A 26,733-nucleotide genomic window follows, 5' to 3' on the forward strand; every position below is an offset into this window, starting at 1 on the left:
CTACACAAAATACAAGGGCCCTTAAACACTGAGGATCCTGCATTTATTCTGGAAAGTCCTATTTGGTTTACATATTATAGCTTTTCAGGAAGCAATACTTAGGGCTTGATTTATCAAAGGCTTTGCCAGCCTTCGCGCCCTCCCCCCATACGACTACAGGTTCTCACAAGAGAACCTGTAGTCTGTATTTATGTAGCAGTGGTCATCAGACCGCTGCTTCCCAAACCGAGGACATTGACAGCTCCTGCCCGCGCATGATTGGCTGTGCATGGGCAGCGTTGCACAAGAGGGTAAAATTGCGTTCTTGTGCAATGCTGAATTCCAGCAGTAGAATTTAGCCCGCCAGAGGCCCCTTAGAGTAACTCCTAAGTGATTACCCTTGCGGATCCACTATATGGATGTGGAGCTGTATTTACCCGAGTACAGTCAGCTGGGGACTTTGAGTGCCAGTCTGCCTTTTCTGCATCAGTACTTTTTGGTGCCAACAAACTGAGTGGTCACTTTTGAGTATCTATATTAATCTTGATTAGTAAGGGATTAAGCTATGTGGTGCCCCTTTTGTGTTTCATCAATTACGTGCATTGCTGACACTTCAATAAGACTTTAGCAGAAATTATGTGGAAAAGACACAAGCTGTACCAATGAATGAGCGCCCCATGAATAAATGATCTCTTGCTCCCATGCAGTAACTGGAAGAGGAATGCAGCTGGAGTCTGGAATAGTGATGCTCTACAGAGGGAGACCAGTGCAAAAATAAATCAACTGCGGCTTGGAAGCCTGGAGCTGTGCACAAGACCAGAATTCATTAGAATTGGGGGGGGAAAAACCTGTATCTAAATAAGACATGTAGATGTGGTGCATAAACATTGTTACTTGCTAGTAAAGCCCCTCATGGTATTGCTTGTGCTCTAGCCTAGAAGAGAGTGGAAGGAGAGAAAAACTGGCACCATGGAGCCTGGAGAAGATTAGCATTCCAGAAAATGCACAAAATGGAAAGAGTTTACATAATTTGTCCAATACTTATCTCTAAAAAACTTAAATTATGCTTACCTGATAATTTTCTTTTCTTCTGATGGAAAGTGTCCACAGCTGCATTCATTAGTTTTGTGAATTAAGAACCTGGCCACCAAGAGGAGGCAAAGACACCCCAGCCAAAGGCTTAAATACTCCTCTCACTTCCCTCATCCCCCAGTCATTCTACCGAGGAACAAGGAACAGTAGAAGAAAAATCAGGGTGAAAGGTGCCAGAAGAATAAATAACGACGCCCCACATAAAAAATACAGGTGGGAAGCTGTGGACTCTTTCCATCAGAAGAAAATTATCAGGTAAACATAATTTAAGTTTTTCTTCTTAAATGGAAAGAGTCCACAGCTGCATTCATTACTTTTGGGAAAACAATACCCAAGCCACAGATAACACTGATTGCCAAGATGGGAGGGAACAATAGACGGCCCATCCTGAGGGCACCAAGCCTGAACCACTACCCAACAAAAACCCTGCTTTGTCCACAGCCGAGAAAACTTTGAAAAGGAAAAGCCCCAAGGACACTGACCCGCAGATAGTCCAGAAGCCTAGCAAGAGACCTGCAAAATCGGACTCAACTGAGCCAACAGTCCTCCAGGAGACACAGTCGCCCAACAGTCGGTCCCTCACCACTCACCCTTTACTAACGAAGAAAACACCAGCCTAAACTGGGCAAGGAAGAACCAAAGGGAAACCAAAAGGTCAGCACAAAATTCATAGAAGAAAAAACCCCAATAGCGAGCCCAGCTCACAAAGACCCAAATGGGTCCTGACAAACAAGAAGGATGCTATGCCCAGACCAAGCAGAAACCAGAGGTTTAGGATCAGCATCAGAACAGAGAAACTTTTCTCTCAGCATCGTGCAAAGCACCGAAAGACAACTGAAGACGGAGTCCTCACATCGTCAGATGTAGAATACTGAAGTATTCTGACACAAAAAAGCCTGTAACCGACCCAAACGAAAAACCATGAGTCAAGAACACGCAGTCATCAGAATGACACAGAAGAATACTTGCTGAGAAGTAAAAAGCGTACCGCAAGAGAACAGATTGCCAAAAAAACCTCCCCGAGAGCACACTCTAGCCAATCTAAGCCACCAGACCTACACATAGGTCTCCCAAAGGGGAAGCAAATAACCTCAGCGAGGCCCACTACTCCCTCAAGAATGAGAGGTTACAATCGGAACTCAAAAGGTGGATTGGAACCCTGGACCTTCTGCTTGCAAGCCCAGGGAGCTAGCCACTATGCTAACCTAGATCCTGAAGATGACAACGCATCTCAGAACATACTACCAGCCGGGCCAGCCCAAACGTTGGCAGGTCCGAAACAGGGGAACAGAAGAACCCCAACACCAGCTCAAAAATGAGCGGAAAAATTGCCACAGCCATCCAAACAGAGCACGGGTGCCAATCCGACTCCTTAGGAACAGACAAGGCCGTAGACCCAAAGGAATCTAGCAAAGACCCAACATAATCTCGACACCGAGACAGCAAGACTCCAGATGGAACATAACAACCCAGTGAGAATATCCCTCTCTGAAGGTTAACTCTTGGTTCCAACCTCCTGAATCCAGGAGAAGCCCTAACAAAGGGACCACACTACCATAAGGAGGAGAATAAGCCCCCACCCTAAGAAAAGGAATGGGTCCAGAAAAGCAGAGCACCTGCCCACAAGACACAAAGCCACAGGCTAAAGGAGAGATCAAATCTCCAAACGCAAAACAAACATGGAAGGAATCCCCCTAAGAAAGTAGCTTTCTAACAGACATCCAATGTGCAATAGTCGCAGCATTGACACTGCAAACCCATTCGCCTGCAGAGCAGTGAATCCAGAAGGTTACTTCAGCTAGCCGACCAAGAGAAACTGACCATAAAGTCGTAAGTCCAATGAGCTTTGGCACTGAGAAAACCTGGCCAACCATGACCAGGTCAGTTAGTCAGAGTAAAGGTCATAGCCCAAGTTCCCTGGAACAGGGGGACCCCGAACCTGCCCCAGAGCCTAAAAGTCCGTTAACAACTAGAAACGGGATCCACAAGGGAAAATACTGGGTGAAACCTCAGCAACCGGCAGCACCAGGGTGAAGATAGGTCAGAGCCTCCAATTGTTTAAACAAACAATAACTGAAAACTGAACACCCATCTAATATAAAAACCAGACCCACAGGGAGATATCAATGCAACATCGAAAGTAACCCAGAGAACGGGAATAACTCGCAAGTCCCTACCCAAGGAAGAGACCACCCCTTGCCAAAGTCCAACAATCCAAAGGAGCTAAGGCGTTAAGTCGTACAACAACCTAAAGCCCATAGAAGCTCAAACAGCCACAGGACCACAAACAAGGGGATACCTTGAGGCCAAAAACACTTGAGCAAAGGCTGGTCTCCACAACACCTTCATACCATCAAAGGATCACAGAGAAAAGGATGCAGAGCATCCCCAGCTCCGCTGAAGGACCCTAAGCAGAGCCCAAGGAGACCACGCCCAGGGTCCCTAAAAGGGAACAACCATCTCCCAGAGGGAAAACCAGGTCCCAAAAAGGAGACCTAACCCAAACAGAGAAAATGGAGAGACCAAAAAGGTCTCATGAAACATGTTGATATTACACAGTCAATGTGCAAATAGCCGCAGCTGGTTACAGTTTGCAAACCTTCCACAGCTAGGCAGCTAAGCTACCTATCAGGCTACTAGCTGCTGAAGGACCAAGTCCCAAAAAAGGAAAATCCCAGAGCCTCAGAAGGCCAAACCGCCCAAATCGGCATCAAGAGGGCACTAAGCCCTCCAACCCTCCACAGCATGGGAGAGGAAAACTCTAGGTCGCGATAATATCAGACACAAGAGAGAGTGACACAGCGGAACTCCACTGACCCAGTCAACCAGATTGAGGGCTAATAAGGATTGAAACAATCCTTCCTGCCTCATGGACCCACAGGTCCTCTAGAATGCTTAGCTGAACTTGTCAAAACAAAAACACAAATGATAATATAAGCACTCGGCACATCGACCGGACCAGCCGAGCAGAATCAGCGCCACATGTCTGAACATCCATGAGACAGAAAAACCCAACAGGACCAGCCTGCTGGCAGGGTCCTAACTGTCAAGTTTCATAAATCCTCCCTCAGAGGGGATGAAGGAAAAACAGACCAACATAGGACTAACATATCCCTTAACAAACTTCTACAGCAGTAACAGTGAGTATCGATCCCAAATGTTCCCGAAGGAAAAATATAGACAAAAATAAAAGACATCCTAATTGGATAAAAGAAAATATAAGGCAACCCGTAGGATAACGCCCAAGAAGAAACAGGCCTACCTGCAGGACCAGCCAAACGGAACCCTGATCTCCCAACAAAACTAGGAAGGATCTCAATAACAGACAATCAGAAGATTACTTCATCCCCTCATGTCTAATGAGGTGAGCCAATCGAAGTAGAAGACTGTGGATTCCCATATCCGTTAAGGATAGGGTCGTCTAATAACTGAAAAACATGTCTGAGTAATACGCGAAGGCGCTCTATTCTGTAACGAAAGGCACAACACTCATGGACAGCTACACCCGCAGGGAACTGTACAAGCCCTGGAGACCCGGGACATTAAGGCACGAGCACAATCGCAAAAAAAGTCTGGACTCTGCAGACAAATAATCACCAAAAATATGTGGAAATGAAAACGTGCCGAAACCCTGGGGGGCAGGGGGGGGGGGGGGAAACAAGTAACAATGCAAGGAGGGATAAACATAATCTAGGTTATCCGCATGTGTAGTCGGAGGGAGCAGTAAGGAACTCGCCTCTCAGAGGACAGGGCCCCCAGAGGTGGATGGCTCAGCGGACCCTTGATTCCCCGAGCCCGGGGAACAAGGCGCTCTAATACGGCATACCAAACATAACTGATAGACGTGTCAACGAGGCCAAACCGGATTCTTCTCAAGACGAAGATTCTGAAATTTGTACAGTCTCAGCATCAGAATCCTCCATAACTGGATAGAGAATATGCAAATATGGACTATAAGAAAAACAAAAACTAAACGGCACCTGACACCCACAATGGCTGGAACCATGAACCAGACCCCTGCAGACCAGAATTTTTCTGTCGCCACACGGTCAGAAATGCGGAAATGGAAGACCAGAACGTAGTCAAGCCCAGTCAAGGTGAACCGTACAGTCCAAAATAGTGCGCCCAACCATAAGGTCGTGTCACTTCCAATGGCCTTTATGTTCCAAGCCACGAGCCCAGTTAACACTACACATAAGCAGATTGAATCACATAAACATGATTAAAAAAAAAAAACCCTGTTCAATAATCCCCCTCAGGAGATATTAACCCTTGATTGCAAGATACAAAAGGAGTCCCACTAAGACCCTATAGTCTATTAAATCCCGCAAGGCAGGCACCTCACCGGAAACATTTCACAGTACATTCATTAAGAAGTAAAATGAAATTATCTTACCGGAATCTATGCCATGGAAACAGAAACACGGCCATTCAAGTGTGACAGATAGAAGCATTGCCTCCGCCATGGACTTGGGAGAAGAAAGCAGGCAGCGAAGCAAAGTGAGACAACGCTGATTGCTTGTGGAGCTGAGAAGTCGTGATAGTTTCGCAGAAAGACTCTTCCTGCATCTCCAGACTCTAACTTTCATCCAGGCCTTCCCTGAGAGACTGACAGTATTACGTAAAACTCCCGTCCCATGTCGAAGAGTACTACCCTCCATAAGAGACAAACAAAAAACTTCTGACACTTCTCTACCAACCTCCTTGGACGAAAGGCAAAGAATGACTGGGGGATGAGGGAAGTGTGAGCAGTATTTAAGCCTTTGGCTGGGGTGTCTTTGCCTCCTCCTGGTGGCCAGGTTCTTAATTCCCCAATGTAATTAATGCAGCTGTGGACTTTTCCATTTAAGAAGAAAACTATATTACCTATACATAACAGATATAGGTGAAAGAAACTGCAAACAAAACATTTATAGGGTGAGGTACACATTTTAACGTAAGAGACGGGTTTCTACAATTTGTGTCTACTGTCAAATATACTTAGCACACAACCTGATGTGCATTTGAATGGCATGTAGGAAAAGCATTAAATACCTTTGAAGTTCACCTAAATATGACAGAGAAGGGTAGTGACAAAGCTGAAGAGGCACAAAAAAACTCTTGCAGTTAACATGAATGGAACAAAAATGTGTCACAGCTGTGTATACAAGATAAAAAAAAAAACTGTTTCAAATGTATGCTCCGAACAGTGGCTTATTATCCACCCAACTGTAATGAGTCACCTCCTGCATCATGACAGAAATAATATTCAATTTAATGATAATCGTATCTTGTACTCAGGTCAATAGCCTACACAAATAAATTCACAATATTTGCTTTTTAAGAAACCTATCTAGAATGCTAGTGGGGTTAAATGCAGACTAGCATTGTGTTTATATTTATCACCGAAGCTTCAATCACAAACATGCAATGTGCTTGAAATTCCTCCAGAAGTTTATAGGCAGCAGAAAAATTGGTGCAGAACCATCTAAATTAGTGTATCATGTACAGCTGTACATAACCTTTAGAAAACCCAAATAACGGCATAAAAAAATAAGATGACACAAATTTAAAACAATGCCAAGTATAGCACTGCCTTTAAATACAACCAAACATGGAAATTAGGAGAAAAGGGGAAGGGGAAGGGCAAATTAGACTGTGTACAGGACAATACTTGACATTTGTATATACTATTGTATGCTGTGTGAAAGACTTAGTAGAATTATATTCATTATATCATCTTAAAGATGTAAAGTCTTGCCTTCAAAGCATTAAAAGTAAATGATTAAACATATTTAGAAGTATTTCCATTACACAAAAATAAATCTTACCCCTCACCAGATAAGCTGAATGCAAACAGCTTAATCTTGTAGAACACACACAGGTCCTCTAGAATGCTTAGCTGAACTTTTTGAAACAAAAACAAGAACACAAATGATAATATGAGCACTCAGCGCCTCGACTGGACCAGCCGAGCAGAAACGGTGCCACATGTCTGAACATCCACGAGATAGAAAACCCCAACAGGACCAGCCTGCTTTCTCAGAAGGGAGGAAGGAAAAACAGACAAACATAGGACTAACATGTCCCTTAAACTTCCGCAGAAGTAACAGCGAGTATCGATCCCAGAAGTTCCCAAAGGAAACAGACAAAAAATAAAATACATCCTAATCGAATAACAAATTATGCTTACATGATAATTTTCTTTTCTTCAGATGGAAAGAGTCCACAGCTGCATTCATTACTTTTGGGAAATAAGAACCTGGCCACCAGGAGGAGGCAAAGACACCCCAGCTAAAGGTTTAAATACTCCTCCCACTTCCCTAATCCCCAAGTCATTCTGCCGAGGAACAAGGAAAAGTAGAAGAAATACCAGGGTGAAAAGGTGCCAGAAGAATAAAAATAAGAGACGCCCCACAGAAAAAAATAGGTTGGGGAGCTGAAGAAAAGAAAATTATCAAGGAAGCATAATTTATGTTTTTCTTCAAAAATGGAAAGAGTCCAGAGCTGCATTCTTTACTTTTGGGAAAACAATACCCAAGCTATAGAGGATACTGAATGCAAAACGGGAGAGTAGATTAGGCGGCCCATTCTGAGGGCACCAGGCCTGAAAACCATAACCCAACCAAACCCTGTTTCGCCAAAGCCGGGCAAAAAAAAACTAGAAGTAAAAGACCCTAGGACACTGACCAGCAGATAGTCAGAAGCCTAACTAGAGGCCGCAAGCAAACACCGAGCCAACACCTCTCCAGGAGAACAGTCGCCCAGCAGACTGTCCCCACACAACCCTTTACTAGCACAAGTACCAAAATCCCTGAAAGGGAGAGGACATGGGGGAGCCATAGGGATACCCAAAAGGTACAGCAAGATCCATAAGGAAAAAAACCCTTCCAAAACAAAACCAGTCCACAGAGATCAGAAAGGATCCTGAGAACAAGGGGAGACAACGCCCAACCCAGGCAGAACCACAAGGAGCAAACAGGGCATCATCAAGGAGAAGAACATCTCCCAAACATTGTCTTCAGCTGTCTTTTTCGGTGCTGTTGTACAAACGTCCTCAAACATCAGAACTCAGAGAATGAGCAAACAGAAAAAATACTGGTAGCAAACTCAGAAGATAAACATCTGAGTCCAGTAACACGCTGCCATCCGTAGGAACACACGGAGAAAACGCTATCCGTAAGGAAGAGCGGCCAAAATTGGTTTGCTACAGTGCAGAGTAACCACAGAGCATTAATATGCTGAGCTAGCTGTCCAACTAGCCACGAACTCCAGGCACAAGGGGAACAGTGAGGACAAGTCGACCGAACAGAGCAAAAGCAAGTCTCCGCATCACCTCAGATACGAAGTCAGAGGACAGTTAAACATGAGTTTGGATGCCACATAGATGGCCATACCTGAACCATATGAGTGGAAAGCCACTAGGACCTCTTCTACCCAAGAAGAAGATGCAGAGCATTCCCAACACCAGGGAGGGACCCCTAACCGGAGCCCAAACAGACCCCACTGTCTAATTTCTCAAAAAATGAACAATCAACTCCCCAAGGGAATCCAAGTCCCCAGAAGGCGAACCAATCCACAAGGAGAAACAGACCAAGTCCAAAAAGGTCTCAATGAAAAAGAGTACCACTATAGGAACAAGTCCAAAAAGGACAATGCCGGGAGCCTCCTAAAGGCAAAACTGCCCACGGCGGAAAAGAGGTGCTAAACCCTCTAACTTTCCCACCACGTGGGAAGGAATACTCTAGGTCCCGAGGATATCGGAAGCAACAGAAAGTGACGCAGCAGAATTCACTGACCCAGCCATTAGAGCAACAGCTATTTTTATTTTTTTTAAATAAGTTTTTACTTACATAGAGGAGAAAAGACAGGTATAAACCATTACAGTAAAATAGTCTCACAATATCTTGGATACAGAGTTAAGGTTGGTTTGTACATCGTATGGAGTTGGGTATGCAATTGATAAACTTTATACACATTTAGAATTGCTTTTATATATCCAGTTATTGTAGTGAGATAAGGTTATCTGTACTTAAAAACTTTGTCTTCATTTTACAATTTTAAGGAATAACAGTGGAATGAAATTATTCAACAATACAAAACATACAACTCAAAAGTTATTTGGAACAAAATTGTCTAGCTTCTTATCTAGAGTAAGGTTATTGGGTATCTGTATAATATGATTAGCTCTAGAGTGGAGACAGGGAAAATACAGAAGAAGTCCACACTCAGGGAGACCGTATGTGTACTTAATCTGGTACGTGGCTGTATATATATGCATATTTGTGTCTGAACAGTTGGGTATACGACTAAAGGCATAAGGGAGGAGGGGGACATGGGTGTGATTTTATTGGGATAAGGGCTCCGCGAAATTCCAGGCTAATCTGGGAATAGTGTAAGCCACTGGTGCCATATACTAATATGTACGTCTGTCTTGTCTAATACTCGGAAGGAATATTGTTCCATCCGTCTAATGTGTCTGACGGTGGATAGTATTTGCGTAAAGGATGGCAGGGTTTTGTTTCTCCATGCTTTGGCTATGGTCAGTTTAGTTGCCATGAAGAGGTAGATCGTGAGAGCCTCTGTGGGGCTATCTAGCGTGGGGACTGGCATATGCAGGAGGGCAAATTCTGGTAGGTAGGGGGGATAAATACTTAGGTGGTTAAGTGTGTTGTATGTTTTTTTCCAGAGGGGTTGGATTTTTGGACATGACCACCAGACATGAATATGTGTGCCTGATTGTCCGCATAACCGCCAGCACAGAGGGGATTGGGAGTTGTACGTTTTATGTAGATGGACTGGGACCAGGTGCCATCTGACTGTGATTTTGTAATATAGCTCCCATAAAGTAGCACAGTGAAGCAGTTTTCTAGTTATCTGTATTCTGCTCTGCCATACGTCAATGTCTACGAGGAATCCAATTTCTTTCTCCCAGGCTATATGTTGTGGGATTTTGAGGGCAGGTTTAGCATTGGTCAAGAGAGTGTAATGTAAGGAGAGCGGATGTTTGATGTTGTGTGCTTTAGCCCACGTCTGTTCCTATATGGAAGGTGGTCGGAGGGCTTTCGTCGGATACCCCCAGGAAAGGAGTAAGGAACTAATTCGGTAAGCTTCAAACTGTAACTTCGGGGGTATGTTAAATTTGGTGCAAAGCTGCGGGTGGGGGAGCCAAGCTCCTGAGTCATAAAAGTCTATAACTGATGTGATATGTAGGTTCTGCCATATGTCGAAGTGGGTTTCGGGCAGGGTAGACAGAGCCGCTGACAAGGTAAGGGTAGGTGAGGGGTGGGGCGATATGTTGGGATCGTGACAGATAGAGTCCCATAGTTTTAGCGCGTCGTGAAGTGTGGGATGCAGGGGTCCTAACTTATGTCTGTGATGTGAGGGAATCCACAAAAGATCTGGTAGGGTAAGGTTGGGAGGGAGTGTGGAGGATTCCACTAGGTACCAACCAAAAGTGTTTGAATTAACATTATTCCATTCTAAAATGTGTGAGAGTCTGGAGGCATTCAAATAGGTAAAGAAGTTAGGAAGAGCCAGTCCCCCTTGTGCATGAGGTCGTTCTAGGGTGTGTCTCGCTGTCCTAGGTTGTCTGCCTTTCCAAATGTAATTAGTGAATAACCCTTGAAGCTTATTTAGTACAGGTCTTGGGATGTTATATGGGATGCAGCGAAAGAGATAAGTGATCTTGGGGAGGAAGGACATCTTGATAGCGGCTATTCTCCCTGTCCAAGATATTTCCCTGTATTCCCAAGTGCCTAGTAGTTTGTGGAACTCTGTGAGCCGTTCAGTAAAATTTGTGGATATGGTGGAGGCGGGGTTCGGAGTCAAGTGAACACCCAGAACCTTAATGGAATCAGATTTCCAATTGAATTTATAATGGTCTTGCAGGGCCTTAAGTGCCTGAGGCGCAATATTTACTGGTAAAGCTTCCGTCTTATCTATGTTTAATTTATAAAAGCTCATGGGGCTAAATGTTTCAATGATCTTAAAAACTGCCGGTAAAGATTCTGTTGGGGAAGTCAAAAATAGAGTGATATCATTCGCATAAAGCAAGATTTTGTGTGTATGATTTCTGGTTTCCTGACCTTTCACCGAGGGGTCTATCCTAATTGCTTGTGCCAGGGGTTCTATGGCTATGGCGAAGAGCAACGGGGAGAGAGGGCAGCCTTGTCTAGTGCCATTGGTAATGGCGAATGTATCTGTTCGGAAGCCTGTGCCTCTAATTCGGGCAGTAGGATGGGAGTATAAAGCCTGTATGGCCTTAATGAAAGGGGCTGGGAACTTAAACACCTCTAGTGTCTCCCATAAGTATCTCCAACGCACCCTGTCTAAAGCTTTCTCGGCATCCAGTGATAAGGCCAGAAATTGGGCCTCACCCCTGGACACCAAGTTGAGTATGTCTAGGATTCGTCTAGTGGCGTCAGGGCCTTCTCTATCTGGGATAAATCCCACCTGGTCTGGGTGGATAATGGTAGAAATTATTCTCGATATTCTGTTAGCTAATATTTTGGCGTATAGTTTGATGTCCAAGTTAAGGAGGGAAATGGGTCTATAACTGCCGCATTGTTCTGGGTTTTTCCCTGGTTTAAGGATAGTTATGATCACTGCCTCAAGAAATTCAGCCTTAAATGAGCCTTTTTGCATGACTTCCTGGAAGGTTCTGCAGAGTAGGGGAGCAAGTATTACCTGGTAAGTTTTATAAAAACGGGCTGTGTAGCCATCCGGACCTGGTGATTTCCCTAATTTTAGTGATTTAATTACACCAATGACCTCTTGTATAGTTATCTGGGCTGTTAAAGCGGGGATAAGTGTTGGATCTAAAGTGGGGAGATGAAGGTTTGCTAGGAAGGCAGACGTGTCCGCAGAGGGTTTAGCTCGGTCTGCTTCAATATTATAAAGTGACTGATAGAAGTCTTTGAAGACTTAACCAATATCTCCTGTGGCAAAGAGGGGTTGGTCATGTTTGTTTCTAATAGTTAGTATTCTGGATTGTGCCGAACGGTGGCGCAATTTCCTGGCTAGTAAAGATGTGGCTTTGTTACCAAAGTGATAATATAGGTTTTTGAACTTCTCCAGGGTGTTGTGCGTCCTTTGTAGTTCAGTGTCTTGTAATCGTTTGTTTATCTCTTGTAGTCTGTCATTAGTGATAATGGAATATGTCTTATTTAACTGCTTTTTCAGCAGTCTAGCCTGGGCAACTAGTGAAGAGAGGGTGGCACCTCTCTTCTGTCTGGAGTCTGTCTCTATGTCAATTAGGTGTCCTCGCAGTACAGCCTTTAGGGTGGCCCATAGATTTTTGTTAGAAGTTTGAAGGTTATCGTTTATTTCAAGGAAGTTAGTGATTATCCCCTGTATCGCTAGTTTGGTGGGTGGGTCTGTGAGTAAGTAGTCTCTTAGCCTCCAAGTCGGGCCTAGTGGTAAGGAGCAACAGCTATTTAAGGACTGAAACGATCCTGTGAGCCGCATGGACCCGCAAGTCCTTTTGAGAATGCTTATTTGAAACTTGTAAAGTAAATAACAAGAAACATAAATAATATTGTGAGCACTTGGCGCCCCACCCTGACCAGCTAGGTAGAATAGGAGCCACTTGTCTGAATAAGCCGCAAGACAGAAGATCTGAACCCAAGCAGAACCACCCTGCAACCCGGGTCATAACTGCCAAGCTGGCTAAATTCGCTCTCAGAAAGGAAGGAAAAAAAAAACCAGACAAACATGGGACTAATGTGTCCCGAACAACTTCCGTAGAAGCAAATAGCAAGTATCGATCCCAGAGAAGTTCCCGAAGGAAACAGTAAATAAAATAAAAATAAAATTCATCCTAACCGGATAAAATAATATGACAGGCAACCCAAAGGTTAACGCCCAAGAAGAACAGAAGGCCCGCAGGACCAGCCTAACGGAACCCTGTTCCTCCAACAAAAATGGGATAACAAGACTTAAAGGAGATTATGTCATCCCCCCATGTCTAACGAGGTGAGCCATTCGAAGTAGGAGACTGATGAGTCCCATAGCCGAGAAGGATAGGGTCCCCAAACAACTCAAAAACGTGTGAGTAGAACACGAAGGTGAGCCAGCCTGTAACAAAAGGCACAATACTCAGGAACAGTTACACACGCAGGGAACTGCACATGCCCTCCCACGGCCAATAGACCCGGGGGAATCAGGCACGAGCACAGTCGGATAGACATCTGGACTTTGTAGACAAGCAAGCGCCAAAAGTATGTAAAAGCAAAAACGTGCCGCAACCTCAGGGGGGGGGGATCAATCCACCCTCAGAGGAGGAAAAAACATAACCTGGGTTACCCGCATGTGGTGTAGTAGTAGTAGTAGTAGTAGTAGTAGTAGTAGAAGGGAGCGGTAGGGAACTCGCCTCCTTGGCAGATGGCTCAGCAGTCCCTTGAATCCCCGAGCCCTAGGAACAAGGCGCCCTAGGATGGCCTAAAGAACATAACTGACTGACCTAAGTCAATGGGGCCGATTCGCGTTCGTCACAGGACGAAGAATCTGAATCAGAAAGTTGAACAATCTCAACATCAGTATCCTCCATAATTGGATAAAGGATACCAATAGATGGACTATATATTAAACAATTTAGATGGCACCCGACACCCACAATGGCTGGGGCACTCACCACCTCCTATGAACCAGACACCAGCAGACCAGAATTCTCCGTCGCCACACAGTCAGGAATGCGGAAATGGGATACCAGAACGTAAACACTCCCGGTTACAAGGTGAACCGTACAGTCCAAAAAAAGCACGCCCAACCGTAAAGTCGCGTCACTTTGAAAGGCTGTTATGTTCCAAAAAGACACGACCCCAGTTAACACTACACATAAGCAGATTGAATCACATAAACATTATTAAAAAAAACCCTGTTCAATAATCCCCCTCAGGAGATATTAACCGTTGATTCTAAGATACTATAAGGAGTCCCACTGAGACCCTGTATTTTTGATGTAAGTTCGCAGGAACAAAAGAGTTACAGTACATTCATGAAAAAGTAAAATGAAACAATCTTTCCGGAATCTACGCCGTGGAATAGGAACACGGCCCTTCAAGTGTGGCGGATAGTAGCATCGCCTCCGCCATGGACTTGAGAGAAGAAAGCAAGCAGAGAAGCGAAGTTCGACAACGCTGACTGCTTGTGGAGTTGTTCAAATGAATCGGGATGGTTTCGCAGAAAGACTCTTCCTGCATCTCAGGACTCTAACTTACATCCAAGCCCTCACTGAAAGACTGCTAGGATTACTTAAAACTCCCGGGCCCATGTCTAAGAGTACTGCTCTCCATAAGAGACGAAAACAAACTTTTGACACTTCTCTGCCAACCTCCTGGGATTAAAGACAAAGAATGACTGGGGGATGAGGGAAGTGGGAAGAGTATTTAAGCCTTTGGCTGGGGTGTCTTTACCTCCTCCTGGTGGCCAGGTGCTTGAATGAATGCAGCTGTGGACTCTTTCCATTTATGAAGAAAAAAAGAAATATAAGGTAACTCGTAGGTTAACGCCCAAGAAGAAACAGGCCTACCCGCAGGACCAGCCAATCGGAACTCTGATCTTACAACAAAACTGGGAAGGATCTCAATAACAGACAATCAGGAGATTACTTCATTCCCTCATTTCTAATGAGGTGAGCCATTCAAAGCAGAAGACTGTGGATTCCCGTATCCGTTAAGGATAGGGTCGTCTAATAACTGAAAAACATGTCTGAGTAATACGCGAAGGCGCGCTATTCTGTAATGAAAGGCACAACACTCAGGGACAGCTACACTAGCAGGGAAATGTACAGGCTCGAGCACAATCGCAAATAAACGTCTGGACTCTGCAGACGAATAATCGCCAAAAATATGTTGAAGCGAAAATGTGCTGCAACCTCCGAGGGGGAACAAGCTGCCCTGCAAGGAGGGATAAACATAATCTGCGTTATCCGCATGTGTAGTTGGAGGGAGCGGTAGGGAACTCGCCTCTCTGAGGACAGGGCCCCCAGAGGCGGATGGCTCAGCGGACCTTTGATTTCCCGAGCCCGGGGAACAAGGCGCTCTAATACGGCATACCAAACTTAACTGATTGACATGTGTCAACGAGGCATAACCCGGATTCTTCACAGGACAAAGATTCTGAAATTTGAACAGTCTCAGCATCAGAATCCTCCATAACTGGATAGAGAATATGCAAATATGGACTATAAGAAAAACAAAAACTAAACGGCATGCGACACCCACAATGGCTGGAGAACTCACCACCTCCTATGAACCAGAACCCTGTGGACCAGAATTTCTCCGTCGCCACACGATCAGGAATGCCACACCCAGTCACAAGGTGAACCTTACAGTCCAAAAAAAGTGCACCCAACCATAAGGTTGCGTCACTTACAAAGGCCTTTATGTTCCAAGCCATGAGCCCAGTTAACACTACACATAAGCAGATTGAATCACATAACAAACATGATTAAAAAAAAACCCTGTGCAATAATCCCCCTCAGGAGATATTAACCCTTGATTCCAAGATACAAAAGGAGTCCCACTGAGACCCTATAGTCTAGAAAATCCCGCAAGGCAGGCACCTCACCGGAAACATTTGTTTGACAGTACATTCATTAAGAAGTAAAATTAAACGATCTTACCGGAATCTATGCTGTGGAAACAGGAACACGGCCCTTCAAGTGTGACAAATAGAAGCATCGCCTCCGCCATGGACTTGAGAGAAGAAAGCAGGCAGCGAAGCGAAGTTCGACAACGCAGATTGCTTGTAGAGCTGTTAAAATGAGTCGGGATGGTTTCGCAGAAAGACTCTTCCTGCATCTCCGGACTCTAACTTTCATCCAGGCCCTCCCTGACAGTATTACTTAAAACTCCTGTCCCATGTCGAAGAGTACTACCCTCCATAAGAGACAAACAACAAACTTCTGACCCTTCTCTACCAAGCTCCTGGGACAAAAGGCAAAGAATGACTAAGGGATGAGGGAAGTGGGAGGAGTATTTAAGCCTTTGGCTGGGGTGTCTTTGCTTCCTCCTGGTGGCCAGGTTCTTAATTCCCAAAAGTAATGAATGCAGCTGTGAACTCTTTCCATTTAAGAAGAAAACTATGTACATAAAAGATATAGGTGAAGGTAACTGCAAACAAAACATTTATAGGATTCAGGGTGAGGTACACATTGTAAAGTAAGAGACTGGTTTCTACAATGTGTGTCTACTGTCAAATATACTTGCATTTGAATGGCATGTAGGAAAAACATTAAATACCTTTGAAGTTCACCTGAATATGACAGAGAAGGGTAGTGACATAAAGCTGAAGAGGCACAAAAAAACTCTTGCAGTTAACATGTATGGAACAAAAATGGGTCACAGCTGTGTATACAAGATAAAAAAAAACTGTTTTAATGGTATTCTACGAACAGTGGCTTATTATCCACCCAACTATAATGAGTCACCTCCTGCTTCATGACAGAAATAATATTCAATTTAATGATAATCGTATCTTCTACTTAAGCATCCTTTAATACAAGAATGATCAGGTCAATATCCGACACAAATAAATCCACAATATTTGCTCTTTAAGAAACCTATCTAGAATGCTAGTGGGGTTAAATGCAGACTAGCATTGTGTTTATATTTATCACCGAAGCTTCAATCGCAAACATGCAATGTGCTCGAAAATTCCTCCAGAGGTTTATAGGCAGCAGAAAAAGTGGTGCAGGACCATCTAAATTAGTGTATCATGTACAGCTTGGTACATAACCTTTAGAAAACCCAAATAATGGCATTAAAAAAAAAAAAAGATGACACAAATTTAAAACAATGCCAAGTAGAGCACGGCCTTTAAATACAACCAGAAAAGTGAAATATATGCCCAGCGCTTGCTGAAAATTGGTGCACGCTCCAGGGGTCCTGTTCCTACCCCTATAATCAAATGCCAAATGTACAAAAGGTAGCAGCGCCGCATTAAATAATGTTTAATTCTCGTTTATTGGGACATCACATCAAATGAAAGCACAACATTTCGGTCTAACTGACCTTAATCATGTTGCAAAATGATTAAGGTCAGTTAGACCAAAATGTTGTGCTTTCTATTGATGTGATGTCCCAATAAACGAGAATTGAACATTATTTAATGCGGTGCTGCTACCTTTTGTACATTTGGCATTTAAATACAAACAAACATGGAAATTAGTAGAAAAGGGGAAGATTTTAAAAGGGCAAATTGGACTGTGTACAGGACAATACTTGACATTTGTATAACCATTACTATGGCTCCAAAATGGAAAACGCTGTGTGAAAGACTTAGTAGAATTATATTCACTAAATCATCTTAAAGATGTAAAGTTTTTCCTTCAAAGCATTAAAAGTAAACGATTAAACATATTTAGAAGTATTTCCATTACACAAAAATAAATCTTACCCCTCACCAGATAAGCTGAATGCAAACAGCTTAATCTTGTATAACACTCTTAACAAAAATGTTTCTATTGCAGGAATTTAATATATTAATAAAACAATTGTGATGCTGAGTATCCTTGTACCTTCCCTCACCAATTTTGAGCATCTAAAAGTACAAGAGCACTGCATTGACTTATTTATATTAAATATTCATATAGGACACATTCTTATTAGATTGTACTTTCTATGTTGACTGTTAATTTAAGTTGTTGCACTAATAAAAATAAAAAAAAGTGTTCAATTAACATTCATTACAATGCAAAAAATACAGAATATACAAAAGAACATCACTCACCTGTGTAAGATCAGGAATATCCCCTTTATCAATTCCAACTTGCTGCAAACCAAAGAGAAATATGTATAGATACATCTGTACAATACTATGTTTATTCATTAATTTGCAAAGTATATTCTTAAATGATGACATGGATAGTATATGGTTAAATGAAGGCTGGAGGGTCAGTAAATAATTATACATATATACATACACACATAGATACACACACACATTCCCTTTACTGCCTTTGCTTGCTACGCACCCATCTTCCTCTCCGTATCTTACTCCTCTACCTTGTAACTGCAGGTAAAATTAAATTGCCATTGTACCAGCATCTGCAGTTTACTCATCTGACCAGCAGAGGGCTACACCATTAGATATCACTACATATATAGTAAGATATAGGGTAGATGATAAAAACTTAGCCAGGCCAGATGTGAAATACCACCCTCAAACTCGCAGAGGCTGCACTCGGGGAATTACATTAAATAAAGTGAGCTGTCCCTGCAAGTTCTCTCCCATAGAAATTAATGGAGCTTGCAAGAAAGGGAAATTTTGTTGTGGAGCGCTAAGCTTGCAAGGGGCACACTTTAAGAATGAAATACTGCAGTCATTACAAATCAGATTACTATGCTTGCAGCATATAGTATCTTACATTTCACTTTTTCGTACATCCATGGAATGTCCCTGTTCAGCCCGCTAGCAGTGACGGGTAAATGGATTTAACAATACGCAAAACAATATACATTTACTACGTATTTTCATTTAATTTTTTTGTTACATGATTTCTAAATTACATTTTTTTGTGTGTTATTGTAATGTATGCATCGCCTTCACATTCTCAAGGTAAAAAGTTCCTTTAGAGCACGGGTGTCAAACACAAGGCCCGCGGGCCGAATCCGGCCCACCAGACCTCGTCATGTGGCCCGTGTAGCCGCCGGCCTTCACATACATATTTAAGTTATGGAAAAGTTCGGGCTGGTAGGAAGTGACTGAGTGAGAACAAGACACTGACCTCCTACTCCCTCATCACTTCCTCCCAGCTTCCCTATGTATCTGCACGCGCGGGAAAAGGGCTAGCAGCAGAGACCAGAGAGGCAGCAGGCACACAGCGAGGCTGGTAAGAAAAACATGTTTTTTTTAAATAATATGTCAGCAGGACAATTCTAAGTAAACAGCCGTTCTGAGGCTCTGTCTCTGCAGATTGTCTTATTTTGCTCTCAGCCTTCCCCAGGTAATAAATCAAATCTTTATCTCGGGAGTCTGCTCCTACACTTGTACTGTCTGTAACTGATTTGTAGTCTGCACAGATTTTATTAACCTTATCCCTGCTTGTTATGCTTGCATGCATGGGAAAACATATTCACACTGCATTATCATTAGTTTATTGCCCACCTAAATCAGAGCAGTAATAAAGTTTTTGTGTGTGTGTAAATGTGTGAATGTATGTTTGTGTGTGTAAATGTGTATGTGTGTTTGTGTGTACATGTGTCTTTGTGTGTAAATGTGTGAATGTATGTTTGTGTGTAAATGTGTGAATGTATGTTTGTGTGTGTAAGTAAATGTGTGAATGTATGTTTGTGTGTAAATGTGTGAATGTATGTTTGTGTGTAAATGTGTGAATGTATGTTTGTGTGTGTAAGTAAATGTGTGAATGTATGTTTGTGTGTGTATCTGAATTTATATGTCTGTGTGTGTAAATATGTGTGTTTGTGTGTAAAGGTATGTTTGTGTGTGAAAATATGTGTATGTGTGTGTAAATGTGTGTGTGTGTGTTAATGTGACAGTGTGAATGTATGTTTTTTGTGTGTGTGTAAATGTGTGAATGTATGTTTCTGTGTGTGTGCGTACATATGTGTGTGAATGTGAAAAAGTTGTGAACTTTAACAACATTAGAAATAATTGTTCCTTCCTTGTGTCCTAATCTTAAAAAAGTCACATTATACCATGACCAAAAATTATTGTGGCTGAAAAACAGCCTAAAAACAAAGGGGGTGGGGGGTTGGGGGGGCAGCAGGCCCTTTGAGGGTGACCAAACTGCTGATGCGGCCCCCGATGAATTTGAGTTTGACACCCCTGCTTTAGAGAATTAAGACAAGGGCTTCATAGTACTGGAGAGATTTTTCAGAAAATCTCCCAAGCCCAGGGAACATTAGATAATCGGGCCCAGAGAGAGAGAGAGAGAGAGAGAGAGAGAGAGAGAGAGTGATAGAGAGTCATAGAGGGAGGGATATAGATTATACACATACTATTCCAGACTTAGGAGAGGGTATTAGCCTTTTAGAGGGCATATAAATCATTGTGTCCTAGTATAAAGGCTGTGACACACTGCAAGCGATGTGGCGCGAGGCAGCTGCTTCGCACCGCGTCGCATCGCTTCTGAAGTTCAAATATTTCATCTCTGGGTGCTCAGCTATGCGACCTGACGGAATGCTCAGAGATGAAAAGGCAGAACACACTGAGCATGCATAGCCGCATGTACACGCTGCGCCGCTCTGCTTGCAGTGTGTCACAGCCTTAATACTGCATAAGTTGGTCATTAAAGCTATGGAATCCATCTTACCTCTGCAACCTTCATAAATTCAGACACTCTTGTCATCCTAGTAAGAAACCGCTTATAGATTTCTAGCGCATCCTTGCATTGCCCCTTCTTCATTTCAAAGAATTTTTCTGAAAAGTAAAAAAAAAAAAAACATGCTAAATGCAGTCATTTTTCTACAAATGTTATACAAAGTGGCAAATTCCACGGCTTAACTAATTTTAATTGTTTTTATAATGTTATATACAAGTAAATACCGTTTGCATTTTTTATAACTAGTCATTCTATAGAAACTATAAAAAGGGCAGTCAACCTTATATAAAACTTTCCACTAAAGCAGTCATCAGTGGCAGTTATCTACATAAAGCCGGTAGAAACTGAGAAATTCGGCGTCCATGTAAGAAAAATTACCTCCTCACGTGGTGCTCCCCTGGCCTTTGCTTTTTTAAATTAAAATTAGCAGTGAAGGTTTCTGCCAATTAGAAGCCAACTGCTTGACCCAACCTTTCCCCTGCAGCAAACTCAGAGAGGGAGACAGAGCTGCTACGCACAGGTGGTAAATTCACTCACACTGTTACAGGACCGGTAGAAGACTAAAAAAGATTTTGGGGTCGCCTTCTGCTTGGCATAACCTCTTGCCGAAAAATTAAATACATTTTTTTTATAAATCAAAGCAAGGGACAGACGGGAGCACCATCTGAATAGCAATTTCTAAGGTAATTTTTAGTTTTACAGAGGCAGACCATGATCAATACTTTTAATCTACATGTGAGACCACTGCTCTATATGGCAATCTCCTAGTACCAGTGGTGGATTTGATTTAAATCAAGTTTTTTTTACATAAAGGTTTCATTTTTAGAATAACATATATTATGCTTACCTGATAATTTTATTTCCATTGTGTGGAGGAGAGTCCACGGCTTAATTCATTACTTTTGGGAAATAAGAACCTGGCTACCAGGAGGAGAAACCACAGCCAAAGGCTTAAATACCTCCCCCACTTCCCTCATCCCCCAGTCATTCTGCCGAGGGAACAAGGAACAGTAGGAGAAATATCAGGGTATAAATGGTGCCAGAAGATAATTAAATTTAAGTACGCCCACCGGAGTTTCGGGTGGGAGCCGTGGACTCTCCTCCCCACAATGGAAATAAAATTATCAGGTAAGCATAATTTAGGTTTTCCATCTAAAGGGGAGGAGAGTCCACGGCTTCATTCATTACTTTTGGGAAACATATACCCAAGCTTTAGAGGAAACTGAATGAAACCGGGAGGGTAAAAAGGCGGACCCTAATCTGAGGGCACCACAGCCTGTAAAGGCTTTCTCCCAAAAACAGCTTCCGCAGAAGCAAAAACGTCAAATTTGTAAAGCTTTGTAAAAGTGTGTAAGGAGGACCAGGTAGCCGCCTTACAAATCTGCTCCATAGAGGCCTCATTCTTGAAGTCCCAAGACGAAGCCACAGCTCTAGTTGAATGAGTCATGATCCTCTGAGGAGGCTTATGTCCTGCTGTCTCATAGGCCAAGTGAATCAAGCTCGTCAACCAAAAGGACAAAGTAGAAGAGGCCCTCTGCCCCTTGCACTTCCTGGATACACCACAAAAAGAGATGTAGACTGTCTGAAATCCTTTGTAGCCTGTAGATAGAACTTTAAGGCCTGAACCACATCCAGATTATGAAGTAACCTCTCCTTAGAAGAAGAGTTAGGACACAAAGAAGGAAAAAATATTTCCTGATTGATGTTACCGTTAGACACCACCTTGGAAACAAACCCCAAACCGGTGCGAAGAACAGCCTTATCCACATAAAATACCAGATAAGGAGGCTCGAATTGCAAGGCAGCTAGCTCAGATACTCTGCATGCCGATGCAATGGCCAACAGAAAGAAAACCTTCCAGGACAGAATCTTAATGTCAATAGAATGCATAGGCTTGAACGGAACCCTCTGCAATACCTTAAGGACCAAGTTTAAGCTCCATGGGGGAGCAGACTGCCTAAAGGCAGGTCTGATTCTAGACAGAGCCTGAACAAAAGATTAAATGTCAGGAAGCTCAACGAGTTTCCTGTGCAACAAGACTGATAAAGCTGAAACCTGTCCCTTTAAGGAATTGGTGGCAAGACCCTTCTCTAAACCTTCTTGAAGAAAAGACAGAATCCTTATCCTGGATACCTTCACCTTCTGCCAAGGATATCCGTGTTTCTCACACCAGGACAAGCAAGTCCTCCACACCTTATGGTAGATGCGATGAGTGACTGGCTTTCTTGCCTGAACTAGAGTGTCAATAACACTTTCAGAAAAACCTCTCTTGGCTAAGACTAAGCGTTCAATCTCCACGCAGTCAGCCTCAGAGAAACAAGATTTTGATGTTGAAAGGGACTCTGTGACAGGGTAACCTCCATGGTGGAGAGGATGACATCCCCACCAGATCCGCAAACCCCCGTCCTCCGCGGCCACGAAGGAGCAATCAGGATGGCCGAAGCTCGCTCCTGCTTGATATGCGTGCCACTACACGAGGTAGAAGTGGTAACGGTGGAAAAATGTAAGCTAGGCTGAATCCCCAAGGCACCACTAAGGCATCTATCAGCTCTGCCTGGGGATCCCTCGACCTCAAACCGTATCGGGGTAGTTTGCAATTGAGTCTGGACTCCATGAGATCTATCTCCGCAAACTATTCGGGGTGAAGAGACCATTCCCCCGGATGGAAGGATTGCCTGCTGAGAAAGTACGCTTCCCAGTTGTCCACACCTGGAATGTGGATCGTTTAGAGCGAGCAGCTGTGGGACTCCGCCCACTGTAAAAATCCAAGACACCTCCCTCATTGCCAGGGTTGATGGTTGATGTAAGCCACAAGGTAATGTTGTCGGTCTGGAATCTGATGAAGCTGAATGACCCCAGAAGAGGCCATGCCCTCAGAGCATTGTAGATTGCTCGAAGTTCCACAATATTTATCGGAAGGAGTCCTCCCGGGTCCATTTTCCTTGTGAAAATCTGGCACCCCAAACAGCGCCCCATCCTACCAGACTCGCAACCGTGGTCACAATCTCCCAGGACGGTCTCTGGAAGGATGTTCCCAGGGACAAATGCTCCGGATGGATCCACCAAGATAGGGAGTCCATGTTCCGACTAACCATGAATATACGCTGTAATAGATCTGAATGATCGCCGTTCCACTGACTCAACATTCAGAATGGAAGAGGTCTGAGATGGAACCTGGTGAAAGGGATGACGTCTATGCTGGAAACCTTGAGCCCGATCATCTTTATACACTGAGCGACTGAAGGGCTTGAGTAAGACCGAAGGGCAAGACAGGTGGATGCAATCTTCCTGCGACGATCTGTGAGAAATATTTTCATGGACAGAGTCTATTATCATGCCCAGGAACTAAACCTTGTTGCTGGGAACCAGGGAACTCTTTCCCGAGTTGATCATCCAACCGTGAGATTGGAACAATAAAAGAAGAGCCCTCGAATGATCCTCTACGAGATTGAACGATGGCGTCTGGACTGGGATGTCGTCCAAATAGGGCGCCACAGCAATGCCCCTGGATCTGGCCACTGCAAGAAGCACCCCCAGAACCTTTGTGAAGACTCTCTGGGCCGTCGCTAGGCCGAAGGGAAGGGCCACAAACTGGAAGTGTTGGCCCAGAAACGTAAATCTTAGGAACTTGAAGTGGTCCCTGTGAATTGGAACATGAAGGTAAGCATCCTTCAAGTCTATTGTTGTCATGAACTGCCCCTCTTGAACTAGGGGCAGAATAGATCTGATTGTTTCCATTTTGAACGATGGAACAGCCAGAAACTTGTTTAAACACTTTAGGTCCAGAATCGGGCGGAACGTGCCCTCCTTCTTTGGAACCCCAAAAAGATTTGAATAGTACCCTAGACCTCTTACTGCTTGGCTTACTGGTACGATAACACCTAGAGAGGAGAGATCCCTCACACATTCTAGAAAGGCCGCTCTCTTTTCCGGTCTTGTAGAGGTTTGACCGAGGATTCTGCCCCTGGGCGGATGAGACCTGAATCCTATCCTGTAACCCTGGGCAACAATCTCCAGAACCCAAGGGTCCTGAACGTCCTGCAACAAAGCTTCAGAGAAGAGAAACAATCTGCCCCCTACCTGGTCCGGGGAACGGCCGCCCCTTCATGCCCATTTTGTCTCAGCGGCTTCTTGTTCTGCTTGGACTTGTTCCAAGACTGAGCAGGCTTCCAAATTCCCTTGGACTGATCCACTTTGGCGGAGGGCTGCTGGCGCTGGGCTTTGTCCGCATGAAAGGGACGAAAAATAGATCCTTTAGGCTTAGCCTTCTTATCCTGTGGTAGGAAAGCTCCCTTGCCTCCCGTAACCGTGGATATTATCGAATCCAATCCTTGAACAGAATTTTTCCTTGAAAACGCAGGGACAACAGCCTCGACTTACAGGTCATGTCCGCAGGCCAACACTTTAGCCACAGAGCCCTGCGAGATAAAAACAGAGAAACCTGAAACCTTTGCGTTCAGGCGAATAATTTGCATATTGGCGTCACCAATAAAAGAATTGGCGACCCTCAACGCCTTAATCTTATACTGTATTTTGTTGATGGAAGTTTCCCTCTCGACCATATCACACAGGGATTCACACCAATATGTCACAGCTCCGGCAACCGCGGCTACAGCCGCTGCCGGTAGAAAAACAAACCCCATGTGTTGAAACATTTTCCTTAACGTGTTTTCCAACTTTTTATCCATGGGCTCTTTAAAATACGAACTATCCTCGAGAGGAATAGTCGTCTGCTTCACGAGCATAGAGATGGCACCATCCACCTTAGGAAGCAGTTTATTAAAGGAAGAAGAAGGGGAAAAGGAAGAACCTAATCGCTCCCAATCATTTTTAATAATAATATTAGCCATCTTAACAGGAACCGGGAAGGTCTGAGGCACCACCCTGTCCTCGTATACTTATCAAGCTTAGGAATCGAAGGTTGCTCAGGAAGCTTTGGTTCCGGGACCTCCAGAGTAGCAAGCACTTGCGCAAATTCTCAACCCTAAACCTAAAGTCAGGCTCCTCCCCAGCCGGAGGATGAGATTACACGGACTCCGACCCAGATGGAGCCTCCTCCGAAGAGTCGGAGTGGGCCTTGTCATCGTATAACACCTCTGATATTTCCATAGACAACTCCTGGGAAAACCGCCATGATATGCCCTATGATATGCCCTACACTTGCACTTAGCAGAACGTGATAAGGCACAGACCACTTTTGATACCACCGTGTGCAGTTGATCCACAAAATCTGACGGCCAACGAATCTCTCCCATAGGAGTAATGGTTGGACCCTGGATGTGCAGGGAACGCACCTCACGGGACGGGGAGCCCTCAGAAGAGGACGGCTCAATAGTACTAGACATCCCTTTCGTTTTAGATGTCGCAACTTTATCAAGGCATGTGGAACATAGTTGAGCAGGCTGATCTACAAGAACCTCCGCACAATAAACACAGGAATGAGACTTTGTTGAAGAGGGAGTACCCTCTAACGTGTCAGAGTTCTCCATAGCTTGCGCCATTATTATGGACTAGACTAGCTTAAAAGCAGGCACCTTTATACCTCCTATGACCTGGACTACACAAACCGCTTTGTCTCCTATGCCGCTGATCAACAGAGGAAGTGAAACTCACACCCGGTCAGGTGACAGGTGGAAGCATCGCTCCTGACATGGACTTGAGTGCAGAAAGCAGGCAGCGAAACTCGTCAACACCAATTGCTTGTGGAGCTGTTAATATGAGTCGGGATGGTTTTGCAGAAAGACTCTCCCTGCATCTCCAGACTCTAACTTTCATCCAGGCTCTCACTGAGAGGCTGACAGGACTACTTAAAATTCCAGTCCCATTTCGTAGAGTACCATCCTCCATAAGAGACTACTCCGATTCTTCAACACTTTTCTGCCATCCTCCTGTGACGAAAGGCAAAGAATGATGAGGGGAGTGGGGGAGGTATTTAAGCCTTTGGCTGGGGTGTCTTTGCCTCCTCCTGGTGGCCAGGTTCTTATTTCCCAGAAGTAATGAATGAAGCCGTGGACTCTCCTCCCCTTTAGATGGAAAATAGCTTTACAGATTATTTTTCATTATATTAGAAAATGACTGGTTTAGTTAAATACCATTAGAAATATATAGATCATTATGAAATTATTGGGAGGAGAACAATCTCCAGTTTAATAGGTTAATCATTCATATATTATATCAGCTTTTAAGAAGTACTTTATTGGAAGGTGAAAAACAAAATTACACTAACAATTTAAATCATTTTATTTAATTAAAGAAAAATGACAATTTCCTTAATAACAACAATTTAAATAGGTTGATTTAACTAAAACAATAACATTATAGTTTTCACTTTCATTTTTACTGCTTGCCCCTCCCTCCTCGCACTTAGCTCCTTGTGCAGATTATGAAACTATGAA

At 43.8% G+C, this 26,733-nt stretch overlaps 1 protein-coding gene across 1 annotated transcript in view; it reads right to left on the reverse strand.

The window, feature by feature from the left end:
* Positions 1-26,733, reverse strand: part of SNAP91 (synaptosome associated protein 91) — a 466,999-nt gene that overhangs the window by 162,745 nt on the left and 277,521 nt on the right. The window contains exons 8-9 of the mRNA XM_053710488.1: positions 20,330-20,436; positions 17,785-17,826 (exon numbers count right to left, since the gene is read on the reverse strand). Coding sequence (XP_053566463.1) covers positions 17,785-17,826; positions 20,330-20,436 — 149 coding nt within the window. The remainder of the gene's footprint in view (positions 1-17,784; positions 17,827-20,329; positions 20,437-26,733) is intronic.

This window comes from Bombina bombina, chromosome 4 (genome assembly GCF_027579735.1).
Source record: "Bombina bombina isolate aBomBom1 chromosome 4, aBomBom1.pri, whole genome shotgun sequence".
Classification (NCBI taxonomy): Eukaryota; Metazoa; Chordata; class Amphibia; order Anura; family Bombinatoridae; genus Bombina; species Bombina bombina.